This window comes from Polychytrium aggregatum (assembly GCF_025602895.1).
Source record: "Polychytrium aggregatum strain JEL109 chromosome Unknown BJ171scaffold_18, whole genome shotgun sequence".
NCBI lineage: Eukaryota > Fungi > Chytridiomycota > Chytridiomycetes > Polychytriales > Polychytrium > Polychytrium aggregatum.
The window spans coordinates 137,481-164,254 of NW_026516220.1; the positions used below are offsets into that span (position 1 = coordinate 137,481).

Here is a 26,774-nt window from a genome sequence, read left to right on the forward strand (position 1 = left end):
CAGTCAGCGGGTTTCAGACATCTGAAGCCAGACAGTGACTGTCCCGTTTCTTTCTGGATAGACTGTAGCTAGGCCAACTGTGTTGTTCTCGGCCAAGTGTATTGTATGATCACAACTCCGGTGCGCTTTGTCTAGAAGAAACTGGCTGTACCATGGTCTATTCGACACGCTGCACGTTTAATTTTAAAGCGCATTATGTATTTAGTGCTCTGCTGCAGACTGGTACATATTCATCTTTGGGGGGGGGCAGCCAGGACACCCAGGGCGTGGCCTCAGTGGACTCTGTCCCGTTCATCTACATGCCACCAAGAGACATGCTGCCGAATTTCAAAGACAAGCAATCCAGAGGGCTCTCGAGATCGTCCCTACTGTGTGACAGATCCGCCTTGCTCGAGGGAGCCTGCTGTCCATACGAAATCAAAAAGTGTATCCACGAGTAGATGGCGCCCACTTGATCTTGATCCACATGGTGCTCTCTGATCTCGAGCCGGAGCGGCCTACTGTGTTCAACCACGATCGAGGAGCCTTGACACCCCATGCGTGTGAAGATCCACTTCTTGCCATCCGTTCGCAGAACAAACACAAATGGGCGCCGCTGCTGCTGCTGAGAAAGCGCCGAGTGGTGGAAGAGCAGCGAGGTTGCTCCCTCGGCCAAGGTGCGTGGGAGCGAGCTGCCGAGCGACTTTTCGCGGCTGATCTCGTCGACTAACAGGAAAGCACTTTCGGGTGCCTGCTGCTCGGGGCGGGACTTGCCGACGGCGTAGTCGATCCGCCCAGAGTACCGCACTATCTTGACGGCCGACTCGCGAACGACACGGAGGGTGGCTTCGAGAGGAGTCCCTTCGTCAAAGCACACAGGCGACGCCGGTATCTTGTCGTTGACTGCTTTGCAGGCGCAGAGCAGAAACAGCGAGATGATCAGCCGGCGGATGCTTTCCAGGCGTATCGTGTGGCATGTGGCATATGCATGCAGCACATCCAGCAGAGCCGACGGCACCGCTGCTTTGGGCATGTGCACGGGCTGCCACTCCTTCTCGCTCAGGACGATGCCAAAGTCCTGCAGAACTGCATCTGTCTTGGTCTCGATGTAGGGGATTTCCAGATCCACGGCTGTGCTGCGTACCACCCGAAACGAGTATCGAGCACCAGCGACCCACTCGTTGCAGGTGTATCCGTCATCGTCGACTTGGAGCAGCACTTCGCTGCTATCGCCGACGATCCAGTAGACATCGAGGAACCCGTGCTGGGTCTTCAGAGACCGGAGCTGTATCCGGCCGCCCTTCAGGAGCAGTGAGAGGGTCTTGAATGGCCGCGTGCCCTGTGCGGTGTGCAGATCGATGATGACTATCGGCGGTTGGCTCACATCCACACCTGCAGCCCGGATTGAGCTACGGCTCGGAAGGATGTCGTCCAGCGGATCGTCCTGTCTGGATGTGATCGACCTCGCTGACTGCACAGAGCGCTCGGCCGGAGCCAGGGGCACGCCTTGGGCCGGCGCTTCTTCTGAGCCGCCAGACAGCGCACTTGGGGCAGAGACGGTGACAATGAGCGGCTGCTCGTAGCTGTTGATCATGGTCTTGTGCTGGCACATCGAAACGAGCGTCTGGACGCTAAAGTCCGGCCGCAGCTCGGTCTCGCCGTTGCAGTGGAATAGTTTGATGCGATGCAGAGCGACGAGGTCCAAGTCTGGGGAGAACTCGCTCTTGATGAGCTTGACGAGATGATATACGTTTCGGCACTCGTGGACATTGATCTCAACCGGCTGTCCGTGGTTGAGCCGGATCCACAGGAACGCCGACTGGGTCATGGGTGCTCGACGGGCGGATATACTGCTGTTGCCGTAGCTGTTGCTGTGGCTGTTGCCGTAGCTGCTGTTGCCGTAGCTGCCGCTGCTTGCAGAAGGCCAGAGAGTCCGCCGGAACGAGGGCGAACGAAATGGGCGGGACAAGCCGCAGCTTGCAGAAAATACCCGAGCGGCCGTGCCACACCCCCGAACGCCGGCCGCATCCATCGGCAACGAGGCATATTCCATCGAGCCCGGCCTGCTCTGCTTGCTCCGGCACCACCAGCTAGGTCTCCTCGGTCCTCCATCAGCCCCCAGCCGACTGCCTCCACCGCCCTCGCCCTTTCCGAAGCGCCATGTCCATCTCACGGGGAATCAAGCGCATGTACTCCAGGCAGAACTTGAGGGGCTCGACTTTTCTCGATTGCCCCGAGCCTCACTACTATGCGTTCGTTGAGACCGACTACGGCTGCATTTCGATGGAGCGGCGTGTGCCCGATGCCAACGAAGTCGTCACATTTCAGTATTCTCCCGTATGTGATTCCAGCCATCGAACGGTCCCTGCTCGTTGGTCGGGTGCGGATGCGACCCATCCCGCGACAGCCGGTGACGCTGTCGTTATTGTCCGTTGAATCGGCGGTCGTCTTCGACTACCCCCATCGCTTATCGTATCCATTGCTCTATGTTGTAGGAGTCGATCGAGATTCAGTGGGAGAACCAGAGATTATCTGTATCTCGGCCGACAAGCGCCTCGGGGTCAGTAGAAAGTGCTTGCAGAGGGGGCAATCCGAGTGTTGCTTGTCACCCGAATCCAGTTCCATCGTATTTGGCGAGATCCCGGGGCGGAGGAGGCTCCTCGAGCCGCTGGGCCGCTCTGGCCCCGACGGAGACTGCAGCTTTCCATCGCTCTGCTGACATCACCACCCTTCTTCGATGATCGATGATCGATGCAGAATGTATTTGTCTGAGGTGCCTCTCGGGCCGGACTCGTCCCTGCAAGTCGTTGGCGAATCCCGAGGCCTGCTCGGGCACAAACTGCGGTACCAGCTCAGGGACGGGAGCTACATCTCCTGGCTCTGCGACCAGCAGCCTTCCGAGTTTGTCCTGCAGCTCAAAACCATGGTTCAGGGCGACGTCAAGAAGGTTTGCATCGGTCACCTTACGCTGGATCGGGAAGCGTCTCCCATCCGTGGAAACTTCAACTTTGGCACTCGTCTTGGCCCGCTGCTCCGGAATAAGGATATTCTTTTTATCTCTGTGGCCACCCTGCTCTGCACCATCGAGGGGGCGACTATCTGAACAGGTGTCCCAGCGCCCTGGGCACCGCTCTGGCCCACAGACATTGATACCACACACGCGGCACAAGTAGAGTTCATTTGCAGACACCGAGCATATCCAGAGCGTAACAGAGCAGCGCTCATTTGTGCTCATTTGCGTTCATTTGGCACGGCCTGCTGTTGGGTTTGGGCACACAGTGTTGAGATACAAAATGCATTTGGTCTGTTGGACGGCTCCGTACAGTGTCGTTTCTTTGCTCGCTGCGTGTTCGGCGCAAGGGATGTCTCTGGTGATGGCGGAACTGCTCAAAGTGCCTGGCAAACCCGAGTCTCCTTAGACAGGCTGGTTGGTCATGGTAGATGGTGGATGGATGTGCTCGTATCCGGGAAAAGCCATCGCCTCCGCTCGGAAAAGCGCAACTCGCTGTATTGTCGGAATATGGCGACTCCAGCCAACTTCCTCGCCGAGCAAGACCCACATCCTCCGCTAACTTCCTTGCCGTCTATCATTTCGCCGCCGTTTTCTTCTGCTTCTTCTTTTGCTCCAGTCGCCGCTGGGCTCCCGATTTTGGCTTGCCGTTGGTGAATGCGCCCTTCTTGGATTTAAGCTGCTTGATCTTGCCCTTGACGGCATGTGTTCCTTCGAACGAGGTCTGTTGAGCGAGCAGCAACACATGACAATCTAGTCGTTAGCGCACCAGACATGGCATCTGCAAGTCTCACCGCCAGCAGCTGTGGGCTCCTCGTCATACCTTCTTCTGGTTCAAGGCGGTTTCCGATTTGCATTTGGTCACTCGCACAGGCCTGTTGCCGATCTTTTCGTTGTTGAGCTGCAGCGCCAGCGAAACGCTGGATCGGTCGTTGAACTGGACGTAGCCGAAGCCTTTGCCGACGTTCGTCTTGCCATCTCGGATAACACGGATATACTCTGATGGTACCAAGGCAAGAGTGGCAACGATAGTCACGAGGGCTTGTGAGTGGGCGTTGAATATGGCACGAGCGCAAGCGGGTTTGGGCCATTTTCTGACCCCAAAGTCGCCGAGAGATTCTAATATCCTCCCCCTGGATCGGCAGGCAGTTCCTTGGTTGTAGCAACTTGGCGCAGCCGATTTGCTCTTTCTCATTTCTATCATCTGCGGCCAATCTGGATTGCCCACTTTCAAGTCACCGCTAGACACACTCTGGGGCGACATACCAATATCCCCAACGTCCTTGACGAACTCCCAGAGTGCCTCATCCGAAACATCAAATGCCAGATTGCCGATGAAGACAGCCCGCTTGGCGTCGTGCTCTTTTTTTGTGTCCTTGGGCTGCACGCGATCGACTCGAATGTGCTTCTCCTCGTAAATGGTGCCGTTGAGGCTCAGGGCCTTCTCGACAGAGTCCTTCGACTTGTAGATGACATAGGCATTCATAGAGTCTCGCTCTGGATGCAGTTGCTTGGTGATGAAGGCTGCCTTCCTCGATATGGGCTTTGAAAAAGCCTAGTGAACAAAAGACAGCACCGGCACTGGGAGTAAGAGCCTGTCCGGGCGACGACTGTTGACCATTTGGCATGTGCCAGGAGGATACTATGGTGCAAACTCCTCTGGCTATACTCACCACCGAGCGGAACCGGATGCTCTCCAAAGGTCCAAACTGTGACATGAACTGCTTGAACTTTTTGACATTGGCCTGCGTTGCGTTGTACATCACGACATCACGACATCACGACATCACGACATCACGACATCACGACATCACGACATCACGACATCACGACATCAGCCATCCCATCGAATCGTGAACGGCACTGCTGCCGGAGGGGATCAGGTCGGGAGCAACGACCCACCTTTTCAGCGACGCTAATATTGAGATTCCCGATAAAGACTGTCCGCGCCAGTCGCTCCGGGTCGTGTGCCGGCAGCAGTTCGTTGGCCGCATCGGCCGGTGACTCTGCCGCAAGCTCGTTGGCTGAGGCGGCTGTTGTTTGCGCACCCTGGATGGCCTTGCCGTCCTTGTTGTTATCGGGTTTGAACTTTTTCTTCTCGTGCTTGGGAGCAGTCTGGCTGGACGAATCGACAGTCTCCGATGCTGCTTGCTCGCCCGACTTTCGCTTTTGCTTTCCCGTTGCAGGCGAGGCAGTTGGTTGCGGGCTTTGCTTCTTTGGGAGTTGCTCGGACTTTTCCTGGCGCATTGAGGGGCATCGGTGGTGTAAGCTGCTATGCGGCACATACCCAGAACGCAACGCGAGCGATAGAGCGCCGGCAACGAGCAGACCCATACATGCTTGACTAGCTGTTTCTTTGCAGCCTTGTCGCTTTTCGGGGCTTCACTTTGCTTGGTCGGGGAGGCTTTTTCGACTTTGACATTCTTGGCGAGGGTCTGTTGAGGCGGCTGCACAGACACACTTGGCTGGCTCGGCAATGTGGACGAGGCAGGTTTGGCGCTGGACTTGAACAGCGAGTCCAAGCTCTTGTCGATCTTGCCCTCCAGGTTGCCGAACACAGACGAAAACAGACTCATTTTGGGCGTGCTGGTCGTCCGATACACTCGAGTATATGGGATCTGTGGGATCTGTGGGATCGCAAGCGGAGGTGTATTCGGGGTCGGCAGGTATCGGCCGCAGGGATGTGTGCGTCCGATCCAGCGAAGAACAAAAAAATGACACCAACAATGAATTTCATTTCGCAGGCACACGCGACTCTGACTAGCCACACATCACACGAGTCCCTGGCTCGCGAGCACCAACTCGTCGCAGAAGCCAAGGGCGGATGCAGAGTCGCCATGGGCAGGGTTGCCGGGCGCAGAGGGATCGGCCGAGTGCAGGTGAAAGTGTGCAGCGCTACTTGATGCGTCGACAGAGCAGTCCAGCAACCGGTCGCTGAACCAGTTGAGGAACTCGGCCTCGAGCAGATCTCGCTCGTACTCGCTCACAAGCGCCGCCGCCTCCAAGGTTTCCTGCCGCAACTCAATAATTCCTTGGTGACTTGTGGCGAGCTCGTGGTGGAGTTGTTGGTGCCGGTGGTCGCTGTACAGCCCTTGAGCCGCTGTTTGGTTATTGGGCCGGGGTAGATGCAAAGTCGCCGGGTGGGCAGCATCAATGGCGTAGTGGGTCCTGAGAAAGGTCGCCACACTACCGTCCCAAACACCATCGGCGTTAGCTCTGGTGGCGAGGCAGCAGCGCTACTCTAAGCGTTTCGGGTGCATTTCTGGAAGAAGCTGTCAGCACAATTAGTCCTGGATTACCTCTTGGTCAAGCGTATGTCATAGAATATCCCTGGCCATTCGGCCGTGCCGAGTCCGTGACATTGCTCTTCATGGAGCCGCGGGCACTCGCCCGACGACAGACCCACCGGCTTGGACACTGCGACGGGCCGTCTCCAAGCCCAAAAGCCATTGGAAAGAACAAGTAGTGCGACCAGGCTGGCCACAACCCAGTTGCTCCAGTCGCTGGTACCAGAAACGGCTTTTTGGACTGGCGGTGTCAATGCCGGCTGGGCAGTGGCTCCCGCACCGGGAGCCGATGGGGCTCCGATGGCCCCACCTCCGCCGCCGTCCGCAGCCGTTTGTACCTCGACTTCCGCTTTCAAGTGATTGACCATGTCTGCGGCAGTGTCGGTTATGCCCTTGACTGCCGCCGATTTGATGATGCCTACAGAGGAGCGGGTCAGTCGACAGATACACATTGCGGCTGGTATCGGGAGTAGCAGGATCGCGTACCTTTCACCATCGGGCTTTTGAACCACTTGACCCCTCCGGTGATCAGGAGCTTGCACGAGTCCTTTGTGACCCAGGTGATGCAGTACCGCATCAACAGAGCGAACGAATCGCCGTAGGGAACTCCGGGCGTTTGGCTCTGCGCATCGATTACATACACTCTGCAGATGACGGCTGTCCGTGAGAATTGTGCTGGCTGAATGAGCACGGCACTACCCTGTCCGGCTTCGTCGCAACATGCTGCTCGATATAGCAAGGCTTACATGCCCTCGTTCCTTGTACTGATCGTTTCCTTCTGATTGACATCCGCCTCCTTAGCCTTAACTGACAAAGGAGGCTCATGCTCGTCAGCAGCAGCCACGGGCCTGGCATCCGAATGCGTTGTCCGATCCGCCGGTCTTCAGGAGTAATCAGTCACAATAGCTGCTACGGAAGTCCACAACCTACCCATCGGGTTGTTCACCGGGACGACTAGAGTAAGGTCGCGAGTCTGAGGCATTGTCGTTGTCCAAGCTGCGGCATTTCGCCCTGGGAGCCAGGCGGTCGAGTATGTGATTATGTGCCAATAGCCAAGTCCAGCCACCGCACGAGCAGCCGAACCGATTCCAGATCATCAATCTGGCATACGGAGATGCGGGAACTCTTTCAAACGTCTCCCTACCTGACTCTCCGCGCTTCTTATTGAAGCGATCCCATAGACTGCTGGAGTCCGGTCCATAGAGCATGTCAAAGAGTCGCTTGGCGGACACGGGCAGGACGATTTCCTGACAGTTGAGCTCTAAATGCTCGGCACAGCCACAGGTAACCTCTGACGTAGGCGCAACAAATCCGGCTGGGAGCCCTGGTCAACAGCAAAAGACATGACAGGCATCACTGAGCCTTGTGGATGCACAAATCATCGATGATCAAGCGGTGCGATGTTGCGCAGCGATGTTGTTGGCGAGCTCCTCACTGGAAACAGCTCGGCCGTGGATGGAAGCAAACATAGGTATTAGATTAGAGCCATCGACAGGGCATCCAAAAGCCTTCGCCACTTCTTGGCCTACCCATCGTCCACGGCGGGTGACTTTGAGAATCCTTCGGCAGCTGGTGCCTCAGCTGGGTCCTTTGCCTCATCCGGGCGGTCCTTTTGCTTCTCTCGTTCGTCGGCCTTCTTTGTACTGAATATAAGGTCGAACAGCTCCTGATTGGTCTTTTTCTAATAAAGCGCCAAGAGAACGTCAGCGTGAATATGGTCATCTGCCAACCATCATTTGTCGTGGATATGTGACTCACCGGGGCATTGCTGGTCTTGTTTGTCCACACAATCCGGAGCGCTTCGTATGTCTTCATGTCGTCCTTCATGATTGTTTTGAAGGTGTACTAGGCAAAACGAGCAGACATTGATGAATGGCGATACTTTGGTCAGTACGAGGGGCGTCACCTCTCGGACAAAGCTGCGATCTGTACACATGCACCAACATACTGTGCCGTCCCCAGTTGTCACGACTATGGAGCTGTAAAAGGGACTATTCTTGCGCACTATCGAGAGAATATCGGATATTTCTATCACGAGCTGCGGATACCGCCGGTTAGCGAGTCAGAAAACGTTAATACGGTCCTGCACGCCGCTGGAAGAGCATTGATGGCCTCTGATAGAGTGCACTAACCACAGTCACGAAGCTTAGAATGTTGGAGTGAAAGCACAGGCGATTTTGTGTCAGGTACAGCTTGCCCTGGACAGCAATGTCCTTCTGGAGTGCACACGACAGTGCTGAGCGGTTCGATGAGTGAGTTCCGTTAGTTCTGCACGATAGCGCAAGAGCTGCGCGACGGATGCCACCACGATATCGCTCGCCACTCGACTGTGCGGCGCTCCATACATCATGCGATGAGGGTGGGCGACTATGCAGCTCGAGTGCTCAACCATATCGCCACGCAGTTACCATCGATCAAGAAATCGGTTTTGGGAACCGATTTCAAGAGATTGTGTAGATCCTGGTTGCGCTTTGTCCAAGAAGGATCTGGATACGCCACCGCTCTGTTGGTTGGGTTCGAGATGCGGTTGACATGGATTCATACAAGAATTTGGTTTAGTCGGCATTGCTTCGTTACCAGCGTCGGCCTCGCGACAATACCAAACCAAACTTACTCGGCATCCGGCACCAGCTCGCCTGAAGAGTCGTCGGATTGATCCGCGCCATCTCCACCGATTCCGTCATCCAGAAGGCTCTCATCGATCGACGCAGCAGCCTCGCGCTGCGGTGATATGGTTTTGAAAAAATCTTGCAGATAGAGCTTCTCCCCATCGTCGTCAATGTCACGCTCGGTCTCGGTAACAACAAGATCGCCAGCAACCGATTTGTCAGAGTTGGCGGCCTGATACTTTGCTGCGTTGAATGTTGCGATCCACTCATTCATGGAGTCCTCGCTTTCAGCTAAAGAAGAGCATATGTGGTGGTAAGAGCCAGAGCAGTGTGTGACCAGACCCATGCGGCGACATGGTGTGTGGAGTCGTGCAGACGCTTCGACAGCCATACTACCTTGCAACACGAACGACCTGATGATCCACCACACATGAATACCATGGCAAAGAATGCATTAGAATATGCAGGGACACGAATGGCCATACACAAACGAGGCTATAGCGACAAGCACACTTCGACATCAGGGCAGATCGGCGATGGAACGGGCATGGTAAAGAGTGATACCCATGTCGCCACAGTTTCAATCGGTGCACCGAGCGGCAGAGTACTGCGCAAGGCCATCTTACTTCTTGGACGTCATCACCTCAAAGCCAAACCGGCGATCCAGTTCCTTGCTCTTGTCCACTCGGATGTTGCACAGCAGAACGTTGAGAGGCACCGCAAACAGGATGGTTCCTCTATGCTTGCCCGACGGACTCGCGACACAGTACCCAAAGAATCCATTGCGAAGCACAAAATACCGACGAGACCAAACCGGCCCGAGGCCAACTTTGGCGCTCTGTCGCTTGTAGAGATATCCTTCCATTTCCGTACCGGGCTTCTTTGGCTGGACGGCCCCGTGGCTGCTCTCCAGCACCGCAGATAGATTCGTCATGGATACGCTGCTTGTAGGCGCGGGAACAATCGAAAGGGACTTTGGCATTTCGTTTATGGAGAGATTGACCCGAACCTTTTGGCATGCCTCCTGCGATTGCAATGTACATGCCACAGAGCGATAGTCAGGACTCATCTGCCGCAGCATTGCAGAAAGTGCTTGGAGGCAATACGCTTACAATCTCAATAGCCTTCCTGGATATTTCCATTTTGGAAATGATGTTTGAGGCGTTGCGCGACTGGTTGATGGAGACAATCAGCGAGGGAGCCGTCTGAGATGGTGCTGCGACTCCGGGCCGATGGGATGCATAAATGCCCTTTGAACCCGACAAGCAGGTTGCGACAGGGGCTCATCAGTACGTTCATCGGCTACCTCGTCAAGGTGATTGCGGAGATGACCCATAGAGGGCTTTAGCCCGCTAAACACCTCAGAGCTGGAATCGTAAAAATCCGAATGTGCATATAGGGCCAATAGGAACTGTGGTGGTGTGATGAAGGACATACGGATTGGTTGGGACACTCGGTAAGACGCGAGCAAATGAACACCCCAGTAAGAAGCGACGGGTGCATCCGAGGCCGACTCTGTCCATTGGAAAGCCTGAAAATACAGCTTCGAGACAGCGTCCGTGACAAAGTTACATGATCCAACGAGAGCAGCTTCATGAAGCTCTTGAACTTGATAATCTTGACGGAATAGTCAATCGATTCGCGGATGTACAGCTTTCGAACCTCGAAGAGTTGAAAGGCATCCTAGGGGTGGAACGAGTTCCGCTGGTGTGTCAGGCACGGCAACTTGGAGGCCCCAAAGCCCCACATTCAAGTGTCGTTCGTACATTGATAATCACCTCGACGGCGGAAAATACAGCGCTACTGTGGCATTGGCTATGTCTGTGGCTCACCCACCTCACGAAAGGCACTCGCCTCCTTTGCCTTCGACACAGCCGAGTACTTTGCGAGAGCCGAGTCGTATCGTTCAGCGAGTCGATCAAATGCTCGCTTCGACTCCTGAGTCCATCAGAGCCAGAATGGGACAGTAAGGTTGAGTCCGGTCGGGCGATGCACAAAGAACTGAGAGGTTAGTGACGATGAGGGCGATCGTTCCAACGAACGACCCACATGCACATACGGCAGCATCATGCTTTTCTGATTCTGCGGGATCTGCCGTGACGACTGCACCTTGATCTCACGAATCTCCTCCCGCAGACACTGCTGGAAGGGATCAATCAGACCCTCGACCATATCGTCGACCTGGACAGCAGATCAAATGGCGTTAGCGACAGCAGGTCCTTATGGGGGGGGGTGAAATCGTTGTTGATGCTGACAGAGTGAGATGAAACGCACCACTTTGGCCTTGAGTGCATATATCGTCTGGAGGGCATCCGAAAGTGTCCGGGCGACTGTGGTGTCTATCGGGGGGGGGGGAGTGTGGTTGAGGAGTTGATACTAGGCTTGCTTCCAGCTCAGCGACATGGATATGCAGAAGCACTGCTACCTAGCATGGATATCTTGCGCTGGGGTATCAGCTTGCTCGCCAAATTGATGGCGCTATCGTTGCCACCTTGATGGACAGCCGTTTGGTGCGTCAGCGTAGCGGAGGGCAGGATCCTGGGAATCACAGCGACCTCGCAGTCGTACTGCAGTGACACTACGGAAAACGGAATCCTCTTACGGATGAGCTCTTCGGCATAAATTCGCAAGGATTTGATGAGGCCCTCCATCCACTTGGCAAGCTCTTCAACTTCGTCGTCGAAGCGGTATACTCTGGCTCGCCATGTTGGTGTATCGTATGCCTAGAGTCCTCAGCGCAGTCCGCATGCGAAACGATTGTCGTGAGTGAGTGGGTTGCTCGTGAGTTGGTGGCCATATGCCAGTCAGCAATGACTTGGCTCAAAGGCGATGGATATACAGCACGTACGGCTGACTCCAGCATATACTGGCACGATGAAAGTGAGATCGAAAGATCCGGAGACGTGAGAATTGGCGATGGCTGCGAAGTGCTGGCCGTTGGCGCCGGCATCTGGAGAGGATAGGCTGGCTGGGATGCCATCCTGGGAAAGCGCGTGGGTTAAGGCGGATGTCGAGCGTCGCTGCTGGATTTTTGCCGTGGGATCAAAGGCCGTGCTGGGATATGGGGGGGGTGCACGGCGCAGGATCAAAGATGATGAGGTGAAGGTTGGAGGGCGGAATGGTCGTGAGACTCCGTTGGCAAGATCTGCTGCGACTTCAGAACAGCACTTGCATCCCAATCAGCCCAGGTGCTGCTTTTGAGAGCACCGATTGGCTTTGTCTACAATACACAGCGCGTTGAATAAACGATGGGACACATCGCCTCGTTCGAACATAACACGGCGTGGTCGGGTCCTATCGCCCGCCTGGCCAACACCGGCCAAGTCGGTCAGCTCATTTCCCTGGGAGATGCATGGAGTCAGTGGGCACGACGGGTACCAGCGAGTCGCTAGAGGATTATATCGGGGTTCGGGTCGATCAAAGCCGTCTGATTCACACAACTCACACAATTCATCTGTGCGTTAAAGTGTCCCGTTTCAAGAAATGAGTTCGCTGGATTCACAGGCCACTGTCCCACCCGAATCAAACATGTCTGCGAAGGCCTGCGTCCAACATCCAAATGAGAACCGCAGGCCCATCTCTGAATTCCACCATCGCCCAGCAAGTTTGTCCAAGAGAATGCGACGTGACTAGACGAGGCACCAAGGTGTTGTATTGTATGATCAACTCTGTCAAAAGCACGATCAACTCTGTCAAAAGCACAATCATCGACAATGCACGTGCTCTCTGCTGAATCGATGGGCACTCTGGAGATTTGTGAAGAGTTGTATTGATGGATGCAAAAGCCATGAAGCAAGCCGAGGAAGGAGAAAAACAGGAAAGAAACGTTGGACAGGCCCAAGTATCATCAATAAATACACAACAGCGCCGCTTTCTCTTGGTCCGGAACCGCATGTTGCCAGTGGAGCCGGCAGCCCTATTTGCCCAGGCGATTAACACGCAAGCAGCACGCTCAGCGGAGCCATCATCGAGATTGCCTGGCTGCACCGAAGCCGGCGCGGATCAGTGGGTCAGATGCAATGATATTCGGGACAGCAGTGTCCGGCGACAGCAGAGGAGGGTCCAATTATTCGTCGTCGCTGTCCTCCTTCTTGGCCTTCTTCTTCTTCTTCTTCTTCTCCTTCTCGCCCGACTCGCCGTCCTCCGACTTTTCCTTCTTCTTCTTCTTCTTCTCGGTCTGGTCGTCGTCGTCTTCGCTCTTGGACTTCTTCTTCTTCTTCTTCTCCTCGACGGGCTCCTCAGCGCTGTCCTCAACCTTGCGCTGCCAACGACAAAGCCGGCCACGGTGGCGGCGCAGCGGATCAGTATCGTCGGAGTGCACATTGCTAGCTATGGCAAGCTTGATTGCTGACCGAGAAGCGATTTACCTTCTTGGGGGCATCCTCCATCGTGACATCCTTGATCAGAGGCTCGGACTTGGAAACCTTGGCGGCGCCGTTGGCATAGTCGGTGTATCCGCTGGTCCAGGAGGCAGGGGTCTGCTCGTTGGGGCGGCCAAACTTGTCCAGCTGTCCGTCCTTGATCAGCTTCTTCTTCTCGCTGGCCTTGGGGCCCAGACCCCATCGTCGGGGGTAGGTGTCGCGCTCCATGATCACACGCTTGATCTTGGCAACCACGCCGTGGTCGCAGGTGGCCATTTCGGCCGTTGACATCTGAGCAATGGCCAAGGCGATAGCCTCGCCCTTGGTGGTCATGAGGACAATCTCCTCGTTGATGTCGACGCCGGACTCGAACCGGAGCAGACCGGGAATCATCAGCTTGGCGCCGTAGCAGATGGCATTGACAGCGCTGTCCTTGACGACAATGCGCTTGTACATGGTGAGCAGGGTTTCGAGGGGACGGATGGCACGGCGAAGGTATGACTCTGAACGCAGCAGGTAGACGGAGACAGGTCGTCAGCAGAGACAGTCATTGACCCAGTGAAGCGGATTCTGCCACGACGCCAGACCATGGACAGCTAGTGATGGCAGTCCGAAGAAACTCACCGTCCTTGGTGTTGTCGTAGACCCACTGAGCATCCAGGATATCGTGCATGGTGACCATGTCATCCTGCAAAACACGCGATCGGGGAGGGGTCAATCTTTGCACACAGGGTGGCGGAAACAGTTGACCGAATGAGCGTATACGCACCTCCTCAGACAGCGCGCCGGATCGGACACGGCGGAGCTCTTGCATATGGCCACCGACTTGAAGCATCAGGCCGAGGTGGACACAGAGGGTACGGATGTAGGTTCCGGCCTCGCACGAGACGTGGAAGATGGCGAGATGGCGGTCGTTATCGAACTCAATCAGCTTGCTCTCATAGATCGAGCGGACACGGAGCTGACGCTTGACGGCCGAAATAATGGGAGGACGCTGGAAGAGCGCACCCGTGAGAGTTTCGAGGGCCTATTGGAAGCAGCAGCAGCGTGCGAGGGTCGGATCAGCAACGCATCGGATGTAAGGTGCAGTCGGCAGCCGGTACGATGGCTGCGAGTTGGCAATCTTGGTCAAGAAAGATCGACAGCACGAACCTGAGAAAGCTTCTTTTCGCTCTCGATGCCATCGTGGAGGCGGAGCACGGCAACGTACTCTTTACCTGCAGGACACATGGTCGAGTTGGTCAGCACCCCGGCGAGTCACGCACGGCACATAATCGAGAGACCATCACCACAGACGAAATGGAAGCGGCGTGCAGCAAAGACGCACCTGCACCCTGCTGAGACTTGACCAGTCGAGTGGCGCGATCGATGCAGACAATCAGACATCCGGTGACCTTGGGATCAAGGGTTCCCGAGTGGCCGGTCTTTTCGACACGGAGGATTCGGCGGATCCAGGCAACGACTTCATGCGACGACGGGTTCGAGGGCTTATCCAGGTTGATGATACCGTATCTGATGTAGTTGTCGAGATCGCGCTTCAGGGGCGAGCATCCGTTGGGGATGGGGGTGTAGTGACCGGTGCGGATGTTCAGCTTGTCATAGTTCTGGATGCACAGTTGAGGAGAGGGTACCGACAGACGACGATCAGAACAAGTGGCTTAAATATCCAGGATATGGCGGACACGCAAATGCCCTCCCCCGCCGAATGCTGAACAGGGCAGAAGGCAGCTCAAGAAGCTGTAGTCGCTGTGATCGCTGCGACGACAGCCAATAGACCGGGAGAAATCCGTGCTGGCGTAAAAAGCTTGCTCCGCAGCCCCTCCCTTCTTTCCAGCAGCATACGATCCATATGCGAATCGTCCTCCAGCGCGAGATTATCCGTTGCATCGATAAAGTGCGCCTCAATATGCAAGATTGCATCGATAGTCCGCGATGGTCCTTGTCCGGGAAGTGCACAAGACTGGCGCGGATCCGATCGAATCGAGACGTATCCAAGCCGATCCCACGAACGCCCGTGCGTAACACTGTCGGATACGCCTTGTAGAGAGCACGGTCTGCCGCTGCCGTTGCCGATCATCCCAAAAGCGATCAGATCCAGGCGGCACAATACCTTCAGCAGAAGCGGCCACTCGGAGGTCTCGAGCGAGGGCTGCGACGAGGAAGGCTTGATGAGGTAGTCCTCCTCCGTCTGTTTCTGGGCTGTTGACTTTTTCTGCTTCTTGTCGGCCGACATGGCGTCTATATGGGTGCTGGCGGAGGGTCTGCAAGAGTGGAACACGGGGAAGAAACCACGGACGGTATTTTGTTCAGAAGGCTGGTTGGCACATGGGATGGCCATCCGAGCGGAATCTCTGGTGCAGCCGACCGCCGATCAACGTTGGTATCCAGAGCGCACACAGAAACGATGCATCGGCAGCAGCCCGGCGGGAGGAACCCAGACGGGGAGATCGGCCTTGCCTTGGGTTCGGAGCAGACCGAGCGGGATAGCACTCTGGGGCTGTTGCGATCAGAAGGGACGAGCGAAAAAGCGTTGCAACGAGCGTGGTTGTGTGTGCCGGCGAACAAAAAAAACTGGCTCGAACCCCAGATGAAATTCATTTTTGTGTATGAACGCAGTTCCGTGTCGGCGCGTTCCGTGTCGGCGCGTGTGTCCGTGGCGCCTGGTGCAGAACGCCACGAGCCCACCAAGCGACCAGAGACGGGCTGACGACGTATTCGCATCAGATGCGGTGTATTGCTGCGGCAGCGCCGGGCGTCGGAGACGGTTGCGGGCATGAGGGCCCAAACAGAGGAATTAGGCGGACACAAGCGCCAGTATCAATTTTGTTGTTCGTCACGGACAGAGAGGTACAATTGGAGGGGGGTAGGAGGAGGAAAACGAGGGAGCGGGAGGGAGGAATCGACGCACGGACATTGCCATGAAAATCATTTAGACTCGCAATTACTTGCGCGTGATCGTGCCAAACCAATTCTTCTTGTCTCGCTTGCCGTCGACGTTGTTCCAGGGCGCCGGGCCGGCTGGTCCGTTGTTGAAGGCATCGTACGACCCGCCGGGGCTTGTCGAGTAAGGGTTGCGGGAAGGAACAGGGGGTTGGCCCCGCTCGGTCGGCGACTGTCCATATCCATGCTGGCCGTGGGGCGGATGCGGGGCCGTGCTGTGCGGGTGGGCATAGCTTGTGCTCCGCTTGCGCAGAGTTGGATAGTCGTCCTGATCCTTGCCACCCGACGAGGAAAGCCCGTATCCCTGAGACAGGGGCGGCGGTGGAGGGGCAACGATGGGAACAGGCGGGGTGGGGCCATGGTAGGTTGAGTCGTTGCGCTGGCGGCGCAAAGAGGCATATCGAGGGGTCAAGTCGTCATAGTCGAGCGAGGGTCGCGGACGTGAATCTGGCTCGTCATCGGACTGGGCAACAGTTTCCTGCAAAAGCAACACGGGATTGTGGTGAGCATTCGATGGCAATGTCAGAAAGCAGCCGAGAAGTAAGCCGTCACAGACAAGCCGTCACAGACAAGCCGTCACAGACAAGCACATCCAGCGGGGTAAAGCGATCGCAGACAGGCACATTGGCATGTCGAGAAACTCCAACAAGCGCAGGGTCACACGACATCCCGGCTCCAGTGCACAGCTCCGCCAACTCGAACGCCAATACTAACGATCAGAACCTTGAGCGGCTTGCCTTCGCCCTCTGGCTGGAGGTACTGGAACTCGGTCGATCGGCGCGTTGGATGGCGACCAACGGTTCCGAACGAGCCGCCGTTCTCGCCATGAGTGACTGGAGCGTGCGTCCGCGGCATTGTTCGAATGACTCCATTGCCATCTCCAATGGTGCCTGGGGGGTTGTGGTTGCGAGAGGGGACTCGGGGTGGAGGCGGGGTGTAGTCATTTTCGCTGATTTCAGCCAGGGGTTTGGGTCCCTCCGAGCGCTGACGACGATGAAGCGAGGGATTTGCGCTGGAATCTGCTTGGGCCTGGTGTCGACCATAGGACCGGTTCTCGTTCTGGACGACAGTCGCTGAGCGCAACGGGCCGCGGTTGTCTGAACGCGATGGAGCCCGTGCCGGGATAGATCGCTCCGGAGATGATGTAGAGGCCATGGAGGGGCCAGACTGAGCAATGGCAACGGGGGCGCTCCGTGGAGGCCGAGGATCGCTGCGGGCCGACTTGGATCGAACGAGGGGTGGTGCCGTGGCAGTCTTGTCTTCCTTGTCAGAGGCCACTCCACGGAGAGTATCCTGGAGGAAGGTGCGGGACAGATTAGTGGGTCAGGTCACCGAAGCGCCGGGGTAAGCGGGCGCATGCTGTCTGGAGCAGGGGAGGTTTCGACAAACATAGCAAGTATCGCAGACGTACAGAGTCCAGCTCTTACGGCCGAGCGACATCATCCTCTCCCAGCCCGAGGAACCTACCAGATGGCTAATGAAGGTGTTGACGGCAATGGTATTGCCAGTCTCGGGAGAGACCTTTTCGACCGTCGCCAAGGAGTTGCCACGAGGAGGTACACACGGATGCGGTTCGCCAAACACGCCACCGGAGGGTGTCTTCTTGCCGGTGCGCTTGCGCTCCCGTTCGTTCGAGGTCGTGCTTCCATCGCCCTCGGTGCTCTGCGACTCGCGGTTGCTCGATGAGTCCTCCACTCGCATCTTGGCCGCGGGGGGCGATACGGACTCTGTTACGACCGGCTGTGGAGTAGGTCGACGGGCGGCGCTGGCACCACTGCTCTTGGACCGACTCAGATTTGTGGCTTGTCGAGGCATCGGAGGCACCTCCGACGAGCTTCCGCCGACCGGAAGAGCCACGGGAGTCCGACTACGCGGAGGGATATCGGGGCGCTGTGCCGATGGACGAGGGAGGGACGCAAACCCTTTGGGATCGAACTCGAGGTCATCAAAGGGTCTGAAGATATCATCCAGGTTGCCTTTCGGGGTTTCGGGGCGGTTCGAACGGCGCTCGACACTGCGATCCAAGCGGCGCTCGACGCTGCGTTCGGGGCGGCGCTGATCGCCGTGTCTGCGGCCGGTAAGCTCGCGCTCGGGTTTGCCGGAGGCATTGTCTCGTCCGAGACGCTCAGAGTACTCAACACGACCCCGCTTTTCGAGGACATCGAAGCCAGAGCCGGGTATCTCGAGCTTGGGCCGGGACTCGGGCGGGACGGACTTTTCGCGCCGGATGTCCGAGCCATCTGCAGCCTCGCGCTGTCGCCGGCGTCTATCGTCTTCGTCTTTGCGGCGCTTGGCTTCTTCTTCCTGGAGGCGCCGCTCCTCGTCTCTACGACGCCTATCTTCCTCGTCGCGCTTGCGCTGCTCTTCGGCTTCCTGTCGGGCTTTCTCTTCCTTGAGGCGGACCTCTTGTTCGAGTCGCTTTCGCTCTTCCATAATCTGGGTAAGCTCTTCCTGGTGCTTGAGCTCGTTCTGGCGGAGGCGCTCCTCCAGCTCGTCCTGGCGCTTGCGGGCTTCCATCTCCAACCGCTTTTGGAGATCCTCGATCTCTTGCTGTCTACGCTGTTCCTCCAGACGCTGTCGTTCTTTTTCTTCTTGCAGGCGCTGTTCCTCTTCCTCGCGGGCCTTGCGCTCCAGTTCAATTCTTTTCTCGAGCTCTTCTTTCTCCTGGCGAAGGCGCTCCTCCTGGCGTTTCTGCTCGTCCAGTATCTGTTGCTTCTCCTCTTCTTCGCGACGGATACGCTCTTCGAGGAGACGTCGCTCTTCTTGAATGCGCTCGATCTCTTGCTTGCGCTTGACTTCAGCCAGTCGCAGAATCTCAAGCTCCTCCTCGTGTCGGCGACGGATCTCCTCTTCTTGCTGTCGGATCACCTCCAGCTCTTCGCGCTGGCGCTGCTCTTCCTTGAGCCGTCGTTTTTCTTCTTCCTCGAGGCGCTTGCGCTCGGCTTCGACCTTTCGGATGCGTTCTTCTTCTTCAAGTTTGCGCTTCAGCTCGGCTTCTTCTCGGCGCTTCAGTTCGGCTGCTTCTTCTTGCTTCCTTCGAAGCTCGGCGGCTTCTTGGAGACGCTTGCGTTCGGCTTCCTCCTCTTCGAGGCGCCTGCGCTCGGCTTCTTGTTCTTCTTGCTGGCGCTTCCGCTCGAGTGCAATGCGTCGCTGCTCTTCTTCGTATTCACGGCGCTCTTGCTCTTGGCGCAGGCGTTCTTCTTCCTCCAGAGCTCGCTGGCGCTCAAGCTGCTTTCGGCGGCGCTCTTCCTCTTCGCGACGATGCTTGGCCTCACGCTCTTCGCGACGGCGCTTCTCGTTGAGCTCTTCCTGACGCTTGCGTTCGGCCTCGCGGGCCTTTTCTTCTTCAACAAGACGTCGCTTCTCGGCCTCTTCCTCTTCTTGGAGCTTGCGGAGGCGCTCTTCCTCTTGGATGATTTTGAGGAGGCGCTCCTGCTCTTCCTGGCGACGCTTGGCCTCGCGCTCCTCAAGACGCTGGGCCTCGGCCTCTTCCTCGCGCTTGATTTTCTCTATTCGCATGCGCTCGCGCTCTTCTTGAATCTGCAGATCATGCAGACGCTGCCGCTCCAGCTCTTGCTCGCGCAGACGGGCCTCTTCTTGGCGCCTTTGCTCCTCGCGGCGGCTTTCTTCTTCGAGAGCCTTGGCCAGTTCGAGCTCGTGCTCCTGGCGGACACGGGCTTCCTCCACCTCTCGCCGGCGCTTGAGCTCCTCTGGGGTGAGCTTTGCTGGCGGGGTTGGTGGCGGGGCAGGAGCAACGTTCTCGGGTGTGCTTGGGGCCGATGGAGACGTGGGCGAGAGCGACTTCATGAGCTCCTCGAGCTCCAAAAGCTGCTGCTCCAGCTTTCGGATGTCGACATCGCTCACAGATCCGTTGCTCTGCTCGAGACGAGCCAGCTCCGCCGCAATCTGATCGAGAGCGCCCATGTCCGAGGTTGAATCTGCGGTGGCCTTTTCCTTGAGCCCCTGGATCATCTTGACGATGTCGGCAGCCGAGGGCAGGGACGAGTCCGGTCGAACACGGACAGTGGGTTTTCGCAGCAGAGTGTCGATTCGGCTCTGGGTGTCGGGCGAGGAGCTAAGGGTGGGAATGAAGAGCGAGGGATCCGAGGGCTTTGTGATGGGAATAGGCTTGCTGCTCAGCATGTCCTCGGCCGGCGGCTTCTTGACGGACTTTGATCGGCTCAGGGTCGTCGAGTCGACACCGGCGCTCTTGAGGGCGTCTTCGGTGAGCTTGGCGAGCAAATCGGCGTGGGCATCGCGGTCGCGGGTGATGGTCACGGAGCGACCCAGGGTGCCGGTGGCGGGGAGCGTTGGCTTGCGGCTGAGACTATCAAATTTGGTTGAGCTGGAGGCCAAAGGCGAGGGCCTGGCCTTGAAGGTCGGTGGCTGGGACGGCATAATCATGGGCGAGCCGCCGCTGGCAAAGGGGTCGCTGGGGATGGCGAGAGGGGCATGTGCCAGCATGGGCGATGAGCCGTTGAAGGGCAAGTCGGGCGTTCTGGGATGCCGCAGATCCTCGCCGGGGGCGAGGTTGTGGAGCATCGGCGACGAGGCAGAGAAAGGATCTGGGGTTGAGGGCTTTTGGGAAGACGCATCCGAGGCGCTTCCCCACAAATTCCACGAAGCCATGGATGGCGCGGATATGGGTCAACTGCGGGAGCTTGCTGACGCAGAGCGATTACGGTGTTGCCGACGGCATATCGGTGGGTGTTCGTGGACGTTGCAAAACCGGGTCATGGATGATGGATATAGAGCAAGCCGATTGTGTCGTTACAGGACCCGGCGACATCAAGCCAAGCCGGAAGAACGTCGAGACAACGACAGCGATGCAGGCGAGAAAGAGTGAGAAAGAGCGGGGGAGTGGGAGAGCGAAAGACGCATGGTTAGCAGGCGAGGCAGGCGAGTGACGAGCCAATCATGATCCAAAAGACAGGAGCAGCAGCAGGCAAAGGCAGGCACATCAGCCCGGGAAGCACAAGCGCAGATTTGCATCGAGCCAGGAAGCACAAGAGCAGATTTGCATCGATCCTGGAAGCACAAAAGCAGACCGTCGCCCGAGCCGACATGTCGCATCGGCGAGGGGCACACAGCCGGATGCCGCCTGAATCCGCCAGGCGCCATCAAGCACCGTCGAGCATCGTCGAGCATCGTCGAGCATCATCGAGGGTTCAGCCAACATCGCCGACCTTTGCCGTCACCCGGCGAGGCACCGTTTGGAGCTCCAATTGGAGCTCCAACACCGACCTCGGCAGACACTTACGTTGACGCTTTTGGTGCTTGTGCTGCTGGGCGCGGCAGCTCAGGGCGATGGATTAGCGCCGGGGCAGGAGTCGCTGACAGAGAGGCAGCGGATGCAGGCCGACAGGCAGGCGGTGGCAGAATCTGCCCGAGAGAGATGCAGAGGCAAGAGCAGAGCAGAGCAGACCCGGGGCGAGCAGGAGAGCAGGAGAAAGCAGCGCTGTGGGTGTGCGTCCACGGCGGGTGGGCCAGCGCGAAGGAGCAAAGAGCCTGTACACCAACTGCAAAGGCGAATCCTGGCCTTGCGGGGGGAGAGACGGAGCCGTTCTCGGCTGCTCTCGGCCTGCTCTCGGCTGCTCTCGGCTGCTCTCGGCTGCTCTCGGTGGCCTTGGTCTCGCAGCAGAATCGTTGGCGACACAGGCTGTGTAACACTTGTCCCCCAGGCTATTCTTGGACAGCAAAGTCGTGCGCGGGGCTGGTTGCGCTGCCTTTTGGGCGAGGGCGGGTGGGCAACAGGCGGTGGCCACGCCGCCGACAATATCGATGATCGCCGGAGGATCGCTGGAGGACCGCTGGAAGACGCCAGAGGGTTGCTGCAGGTCGACACAGGCCAACGCAGGCCCGTGGTGCTGAACGCAGGCACCTGCTTGCACTGCATCTCCACACCACGGCGAAACCGCACTCAGCAGTCGCGCTCTCCCGGCGCCGTTGTTCAATCGAACCATGGCAATCTGCAGAGCCGCCCCCACGGAGCCTCCGGGGTCATGTCCTCCTTGCTGCGGCTCTCTCGCTCGGCTGCTCTTGGCCAGCTCGGTCGGTCATCCGGTCGGTCGTGACCTGGGTGCGACCGGCCTGGCTGGGCCAATGGCCAGGCGCCAACTGCTCTTTGGAGGTGCAGGTCCATCGCTCGGCACTTGATTATCCCTTTCCCAGCCACTTGATCTCTGTCCCAGCCCTTCTGTCCTCGGCCGTCCCGTGGTCTGTCAAGGCCGCGCTCCACCCCGCCACCTGTATCCGCGGGCTGTCTCCAGATCCGTTCCCACCACCCGCAGAGAGATGTGCAATGTCCCTTGTATTGGCCGTGCTCATGAGAAGGCACCGAGGCGCTGCTACTCCAGATCCATCAAGTCCTCCCCGGTGTTGGCTTGCGGGTTCCTGCGCCCGGCTGATCGAGCCTGGCCCAACTCAAGTCCGCTTCTCTGTCGCTTGAAGCCTTGTCGCGAGCTACTGCCACCGCCGGCCCGCTGCACTTCGGCTCTCAGGAAAGCGCTGCTGCTGAGGCCTGCTGCCGAGCTGAAGACTGGCTGGCGAGAGTAGTACTGGTTGTAATCCATGCGTGTCGCCAGATCGGCCAGGGACGCCGTCTCGAGGGTGGCGACGTACTTGAGCGTCTTGAGGAGTTCGCGGATTTGCGCCATCGTCTGAGTCTCGTACTTTTCCAAGGTCGCAAGCGTGCTGGATCGACTCGAAAAGGTTCCCTTGGGCGGGGGAGGGAGCTCGGTCTCGCCCTCGCGTGTGCCCGATCCGTGCCGAAGCATCATGTACCATTTGCAAAACTCGGTGAAGGAGACGCAGGTTTCCATAAACTCGCTGAAAATCTGTAGACATCGGGCGAGAAGGACACCAGATCGGGGTTAGAGCATCAATGCGAATGCGGTCGATCCATGCCCAAAGGCAGCAAACACACCATCCGGGCCCCGGCGCATCGGGCGGCGGTTGGTGAATCCAACTTTATCTCCTGACACCAGCTCCCGCCCATCCGGAGAAGTCTCTACATCTCGTTCGAGACATCCATAGGGCGATGCACCGCCCAAGCGACGTGCCACCACTGCCATCCCCGCGCTTACAAACCTTGACAAGACTCTGGTTAGTCAGCGTGCACTCCTTCAGGCAGGTATCCAAAAAGTCCATGTGGAGCTTCAAGACTTCGTCGACCGTCGTCGCCTGCACATAGCCAGCGACAGACCAAGTCAAGTTAGGAGTGCAGTTCTGGTGTGTCGATGGCATTCGCACTCGTCATCCTCGGCATTGCTTGGCTGTACCACAACCCATGCCAATTGGATCCCAGCAATCTACAGGACAACCCCTCCATTTGCGCAACCGACAACGCCCTCGATGCCTACCTTCTTGATGGTCTTCTCGAGATTGAGCCACTGCGGCTCCAGCACCTCGAAACAGCTATAGTAGAGTACTTGCTGGACACAGTGGACCATCTTGGTTCTCAGGGCCCCGAGCCGTGCCATGAACAGCATGCTCTCTTCCCGGCTCTCGGCGCTTTCGCTAGAGTCATTCTCGGCGGCTGCAGCGCGACTGGGGCGCGATTTTGCTCTGGAGATGCGGTGGAAGGAGGTTTGATCGAACCACAGTCCGCACAGCAAGCGCTCGACATACTTGCAGTGGAACAGATGCCGGAAGATGAGCTGGTACTTGATCAGATACTTTTTGCCGAGCACCAGCGAAAGCGGAAACCGAACCGTGTATCCGAGCATGAACGACTCGATGCCTATGTGCAATCGCGGCAGCAGACGAATCGCGTGGAAGTAAGTGTCCGGGGTGATTTGTCCTTCACTTGCCCAGGCTCATACAGGCTCGGCCCTGCCCGTCTCTGCAGCCGTTTGTCGGTGCATTCGTTCTCTGTGAACGAGAAAACATCCCCATGCACTTACCAGAGAGCTGCTGATCGCTCTTGAGATTGGCCCGCTGGATTCGCTCGTGCTGCCCCTCCATGAACTGCTCGCGGCTGTTGGCCCCCGTGATCGTGCTGACCGTCAGCAGATGCTCTGCGAGAGAAATGGTGCTCAACTCAATCACAACATCATCCTTGTATGGGTCCGACGAGGATGCTGAGCTCGGGTTGCGCAGGACGAGTTCCAGTAGGCTCGAGACCTTCTCGACCCCGACCTTGTTCGAAGGCTTCGAAAGCTCGGGCAGTGCCAGGTCGAAGAAATGCGTGAGCCAGTCGGACTGATCGAGGAAAAAGTAGTGCTTGAGGGAGCTATTGACGATAATGGTTGGTGTGTTTAGGAGAGCAAAACATCAGCGATTGCCATGATCACAGAGCATGCGAGTTTCGCTTTTGGTTATCGCCGTGGGCCAGCATAGACCCTGGCGCGCTTACCTGAGCCTGGGGATCAGCTCCTGCTCCTGAACAAGCATGCACAACAGAGTCTCGTTGGCGAACCGATATGCCAGGTCAATGTCATCGGCCCATCTGCATCGAATCGATCGTAGAGTCTGCATTAGGCCGGGCTCGACCGTTCATCAAAGACAAGCACTGCCGCGAAGCTCATCGTGTGTAATCCCAAAACCCAGATCGCTCGTTGGTCACGTAGACTACGATAATGTGAAGAATCCACATAGACATGGTCCCTTACCTGCCGCCCTCGATTGCCCGGGACACGTCGCCTGAAACCATGCCGCTGGACGAGCCTCCGTTCTTGGACTCTTGATACTTTTTCGTTTCCTCCCGCCACCGCTGCTCGAGAAAGTGCGTTCCGTTCGAGGTAGTGGCGCACTCGCGAACCACGTTCAGGTATTTGCCCGCAAGCAGGATCTTCTCCTTGAAGGGGTCCAGAAAGTTGGGAACGGCGTCCATGCGCAGGACGTAGCGTTGGTCCCAGTACAGATCGTTGAAATCGTCCTTGAGCTGCTCCTTGCTCATGCCGCGTTGCTCCTGAATCATGAACTCGTCGTAGGGGTCGCAGATCTCGCCGCGGTTGATCCATTGCCGCAGCATCTCAAAGTAGGGCACGGCGGACTCGCTGAGGAGATGCGAGTACAGCAGCTTGGTCGAGTTGTCGCTGCGATCACCACGCGTCGGGGTTGGCCAAGATTAGAAGCTGCAGAGTCACGCAAGCTTTCAGACTGCGTGCGGCTTCGCAAACGACCTGCGATGAAACCTACCCACTGAGGGAAAGCATGCGATCCGCTATAACTCCCAGCAGAACGCCTCCACCGCGGGTTGAGGAGTGTAGCTCATGAAACAACGCCATGGTTGTCACGTCGTCGCGGCCAACGCTCTCGGTCAACAGAATTGCCTCGATCAGGGATGAGAGCGTTGTCATTGTTTGCAGTGTGGGGCTAACATGGAACCAGAGCTGATGCAGGCCAAACTCTGGGGATTGATGCGCTTCGTGCTCGAGCTGGGCCAGCAAGATCATGTATTCCTTTGAACGGGAGAGCGACGACAGGCCAGATGAGTCGCAAAGCATCGGCAGAGTTAGACAGCGATATGGATCCCACCACGGAGCTGTGGTGCGCTGCGAATCAAGTCCTGACAGAGCAATCGCCAAGTCAGCAGAGCCGTACCTTTGTCAAGCTCTTCATGGCTCGACATAGAGCGTGGTTGACCCGACCGTACTCGAACCTCGAGTGCGTTTCAATAAAGTGCTCAATGATAACAAACGACCGCGCGAGCGGGAATATTCGGATTACCAGATCAGAAAGCGATATATCTACAACAGAAAGCACAAGTGTGTGTGTCAGGGCTTGGCATACTGCGGGCCATGAAACCGGGCAAGAAACAAACGGGTCGCTTTGCAGCCCGGTGGCATGCAGCCACATCGGCAAAACGTCGAGATTACCGAGAGAAGGATCAACGACAAACTCGCACTGGTATGGAGAGACTGATTCGGCCCTGGTGATGTACTTTCCGTCGATGCCCTGTGTGCCAGAATATCAAACAGCCCACGGTCATCAGCATGCACAGGGTAGGCGGCACAATACCGAGTGCATGCTCTGTGGCTCGGAATAGCAATGCTCCAGAGACCCGAGTCGAAGGCAAGCACGCACCATTAGCACAAATAAGATGTCTTCGATGATCCAGGTTTGCTGTTGGGCAATGGGCTGCGAGCCGATTGGGGGATGGGCCGACCTCGGAGATGCCATCGAGAGCTACAGAGGGTGCATTAGCCAATCCGAATCGGCACAATCTAACAGCGATACCCTATACTGTCCATCGTACACTGTGGTGCCTTGCACGCTGCATGTGTGGTGACCACACACAATTGAGTTGCATCCGTTATCCCAGGCGCCTGAACTGCGCCCGCAATTGCGCAGCGGCCTTGGTTGTCGCTTGTATCATGTCTGCCGCAGACCAAGTCGAGGACGATGCTACCATACCGTTTCAAGCCTTGGACGAGACTTTAGTGGCGACTGAAGAGTCCTGAACCGATCGTCGCTTTGATTTCGCGGCTTTGACGAGCCTGTGGATCAGTCGAGAGCAGCTCGTAAGTCAGGATGTCAAATAAGACGCAATACAGACGCCATGTAGCCTCAACTGTGGTTTCAAGTCGACCAGCACAGTGCACAACAATAGACAGTTCGTCAGGTGCCTTTCTGCCCGATAGCA

General features: G+C 57.2%; 5 protein-coding genes across 5 annotated transcripts; all 5 read right to left on the bottom strand.

Moving 5' to 3' along the window:
* Positions 1–176: 176 nt before the first annotated feature.
* On the bottom strand, positions 177–1,916 carry BJ171DRAFT_504634 (uncharacterized protein). The gene has a single exon (XM_053110956.1). It carries the CDS (start codon positions 1,805–1,807, stop codon positions 296–298), a length of 1,512 nt encoding a protein of 503 aa, XP_052966637.1. The 5' UTR covers positions 1,808–1,916; the 3' UTR covers positions 177–295.
* Positions 1,917–3,566: 1,650 nt separating this feature from the next.
* Positions 3,567–11,865, bottom strand: BJ171DRAFT_618603 (uncharacterized protein; the record flags this gene model as incomplete). Its single annotated transcript, XM_053115385.1, has 28 exons — positions 3,567–3,713; positions 3,813–3,988; positions 4,256–4,544; positions 4,663–4,734; positions 4,892–5,227; positions 5,326–5,616; positions 5,788–6,000; positions 6,615–6,694; positions 6,763–6,920; positions 7,023–7,083; positions 7,207–7,287; positions 7,421–7,458; positions 7,806–7,957; positions 8,035–8,121; positions 8,225–8,314; positions 8,409–8,512; positions 8,685–8,779; positions 8,891–9,176; positions 9,282–9,298; positions 9,512–9,909; positions 9,998–10,057; positions 10,192–10,296; positions 10,458–10,568; positions 10,722–10,823; positions 10,935–11,066; positions 11,160–11,224; positions 11,311–11,608; positions 11,734–11,865. The coding sequence occupies 28 exons, from the start codon at positions 11,863–11,865 to the stop codon at positions 3,567–3,569; spliced, it is 4,176 nt and encodes a 1,391-aa protein (XP_052966638.1).
* Positions 11,866–12,636: 771 nt separating this feature from the next.
* Positions 12,637–15,761, bottom strand: BJ171DRAFT_504641 (centromere/microtubule binding protein CBF5). Its single transcript, XM_053110957.1, has 8 exons — positions 15,704–15,761; positions 15,357–15,507; positions 14,574–14,850; positions 14,399–14,463; positions 14,016–14,273; positions 13,871–13,934; positions 13,253–13,749; positions 12,637–13,146 (listed from the first exon to the last, which is right to left on the bottom strand). The coding sequence occupies exons 2-8, from the start codon at positions 15,477–15,479 to the stop codon at positions 12,952–12,954; spliced, it is 1,479 nt and encodes a 492-aa protein (XP_052966639.1). The 5' UTR covers positions 15,480–15,507; positions 15,704–15,761; the 3' UTR covers positions 12,637–12,951.
* Positions 15,762–16,187: 426 nt separating this feature from the next.
* BJ171DRAFT_581714 (uncharacterized protein) lies at positions 16,188–20,728 on the bottom strand (the record flags this gene model as incomplete). Its single annotated transcript, XM_053114118.1, has 3 exons — positions 16,188–16,664; positions 16,901–17,479; positions 17,654–20,728. The coding sequence occupies 3 exons, from the start codon at positions 20,726–20,728 to the stop codon at positions 16,188–16,190; spliced, it is 4,131 nt and encodes a 1,376-aa protein (XP_052966640.1).
* Positions 20,729–22,533: 1,805 nt separating this feature from the next.
* BJ171DRAFT_423948 (Spc98 family-domain-containing protein) lies at positions 22,534–26,311 on the bottom strand (the record flags this gene model as incomplete). The annotated part of the gene is made up of 10 exons (XM_053107634.1): positions 22,534–23,022; positions 23,276–23,368; positions 23,548–24,002; positions 24,091–24,419; positions 24,543–24,635; positions 24,799–25,224; positions 25,328–25,590; positions 25,733–25,878; positions 26,008–26,086; positions 26,216–26,311. 10 exons carry the CDS (start codon positions 26,309–26,311, stop codon positions 22,534–22,536), a joined length of 2,469 nt encoding a protein of 822 aa, XP_052966641.1.
* Between the last annotated feature and the right edge of the window lie 463 nt (positions 26,312–26,774).

Bases quoted from the DNA above. Each gene is read 5' to 3' on its own strand.
- BJ171DRAFT_504634 (XM_053110956.1), bottom strand. From the start codon at position 1,807: ATGACCCAGTCGGCGTTCCTGTGGATCCGGCTCAACCACGGACAGCCG.
- BJ171DRAFT_504641 (XM_053110957.1), bottom strand. From the start codon at position 15,479: ATGTCGGCCGACAAGAAGCAGAAAAAGTCAACAGCCCAGAAACAGACG. The intron at 13,935-14,015 runs GTGCGTATACGC...CGTGTTTTGCAG, and splicing joins CCGGCGCGCTGTCTGAGGAG to GATGACATGGTCACCATGCA. The intron at 13,750-13,870 runs GTGAGTTTCTTC...TGCTGCGTTCAG, and splicing joins CTACGACAACACCAAGGACG to AGTCATACCTTCGCCGTGCC.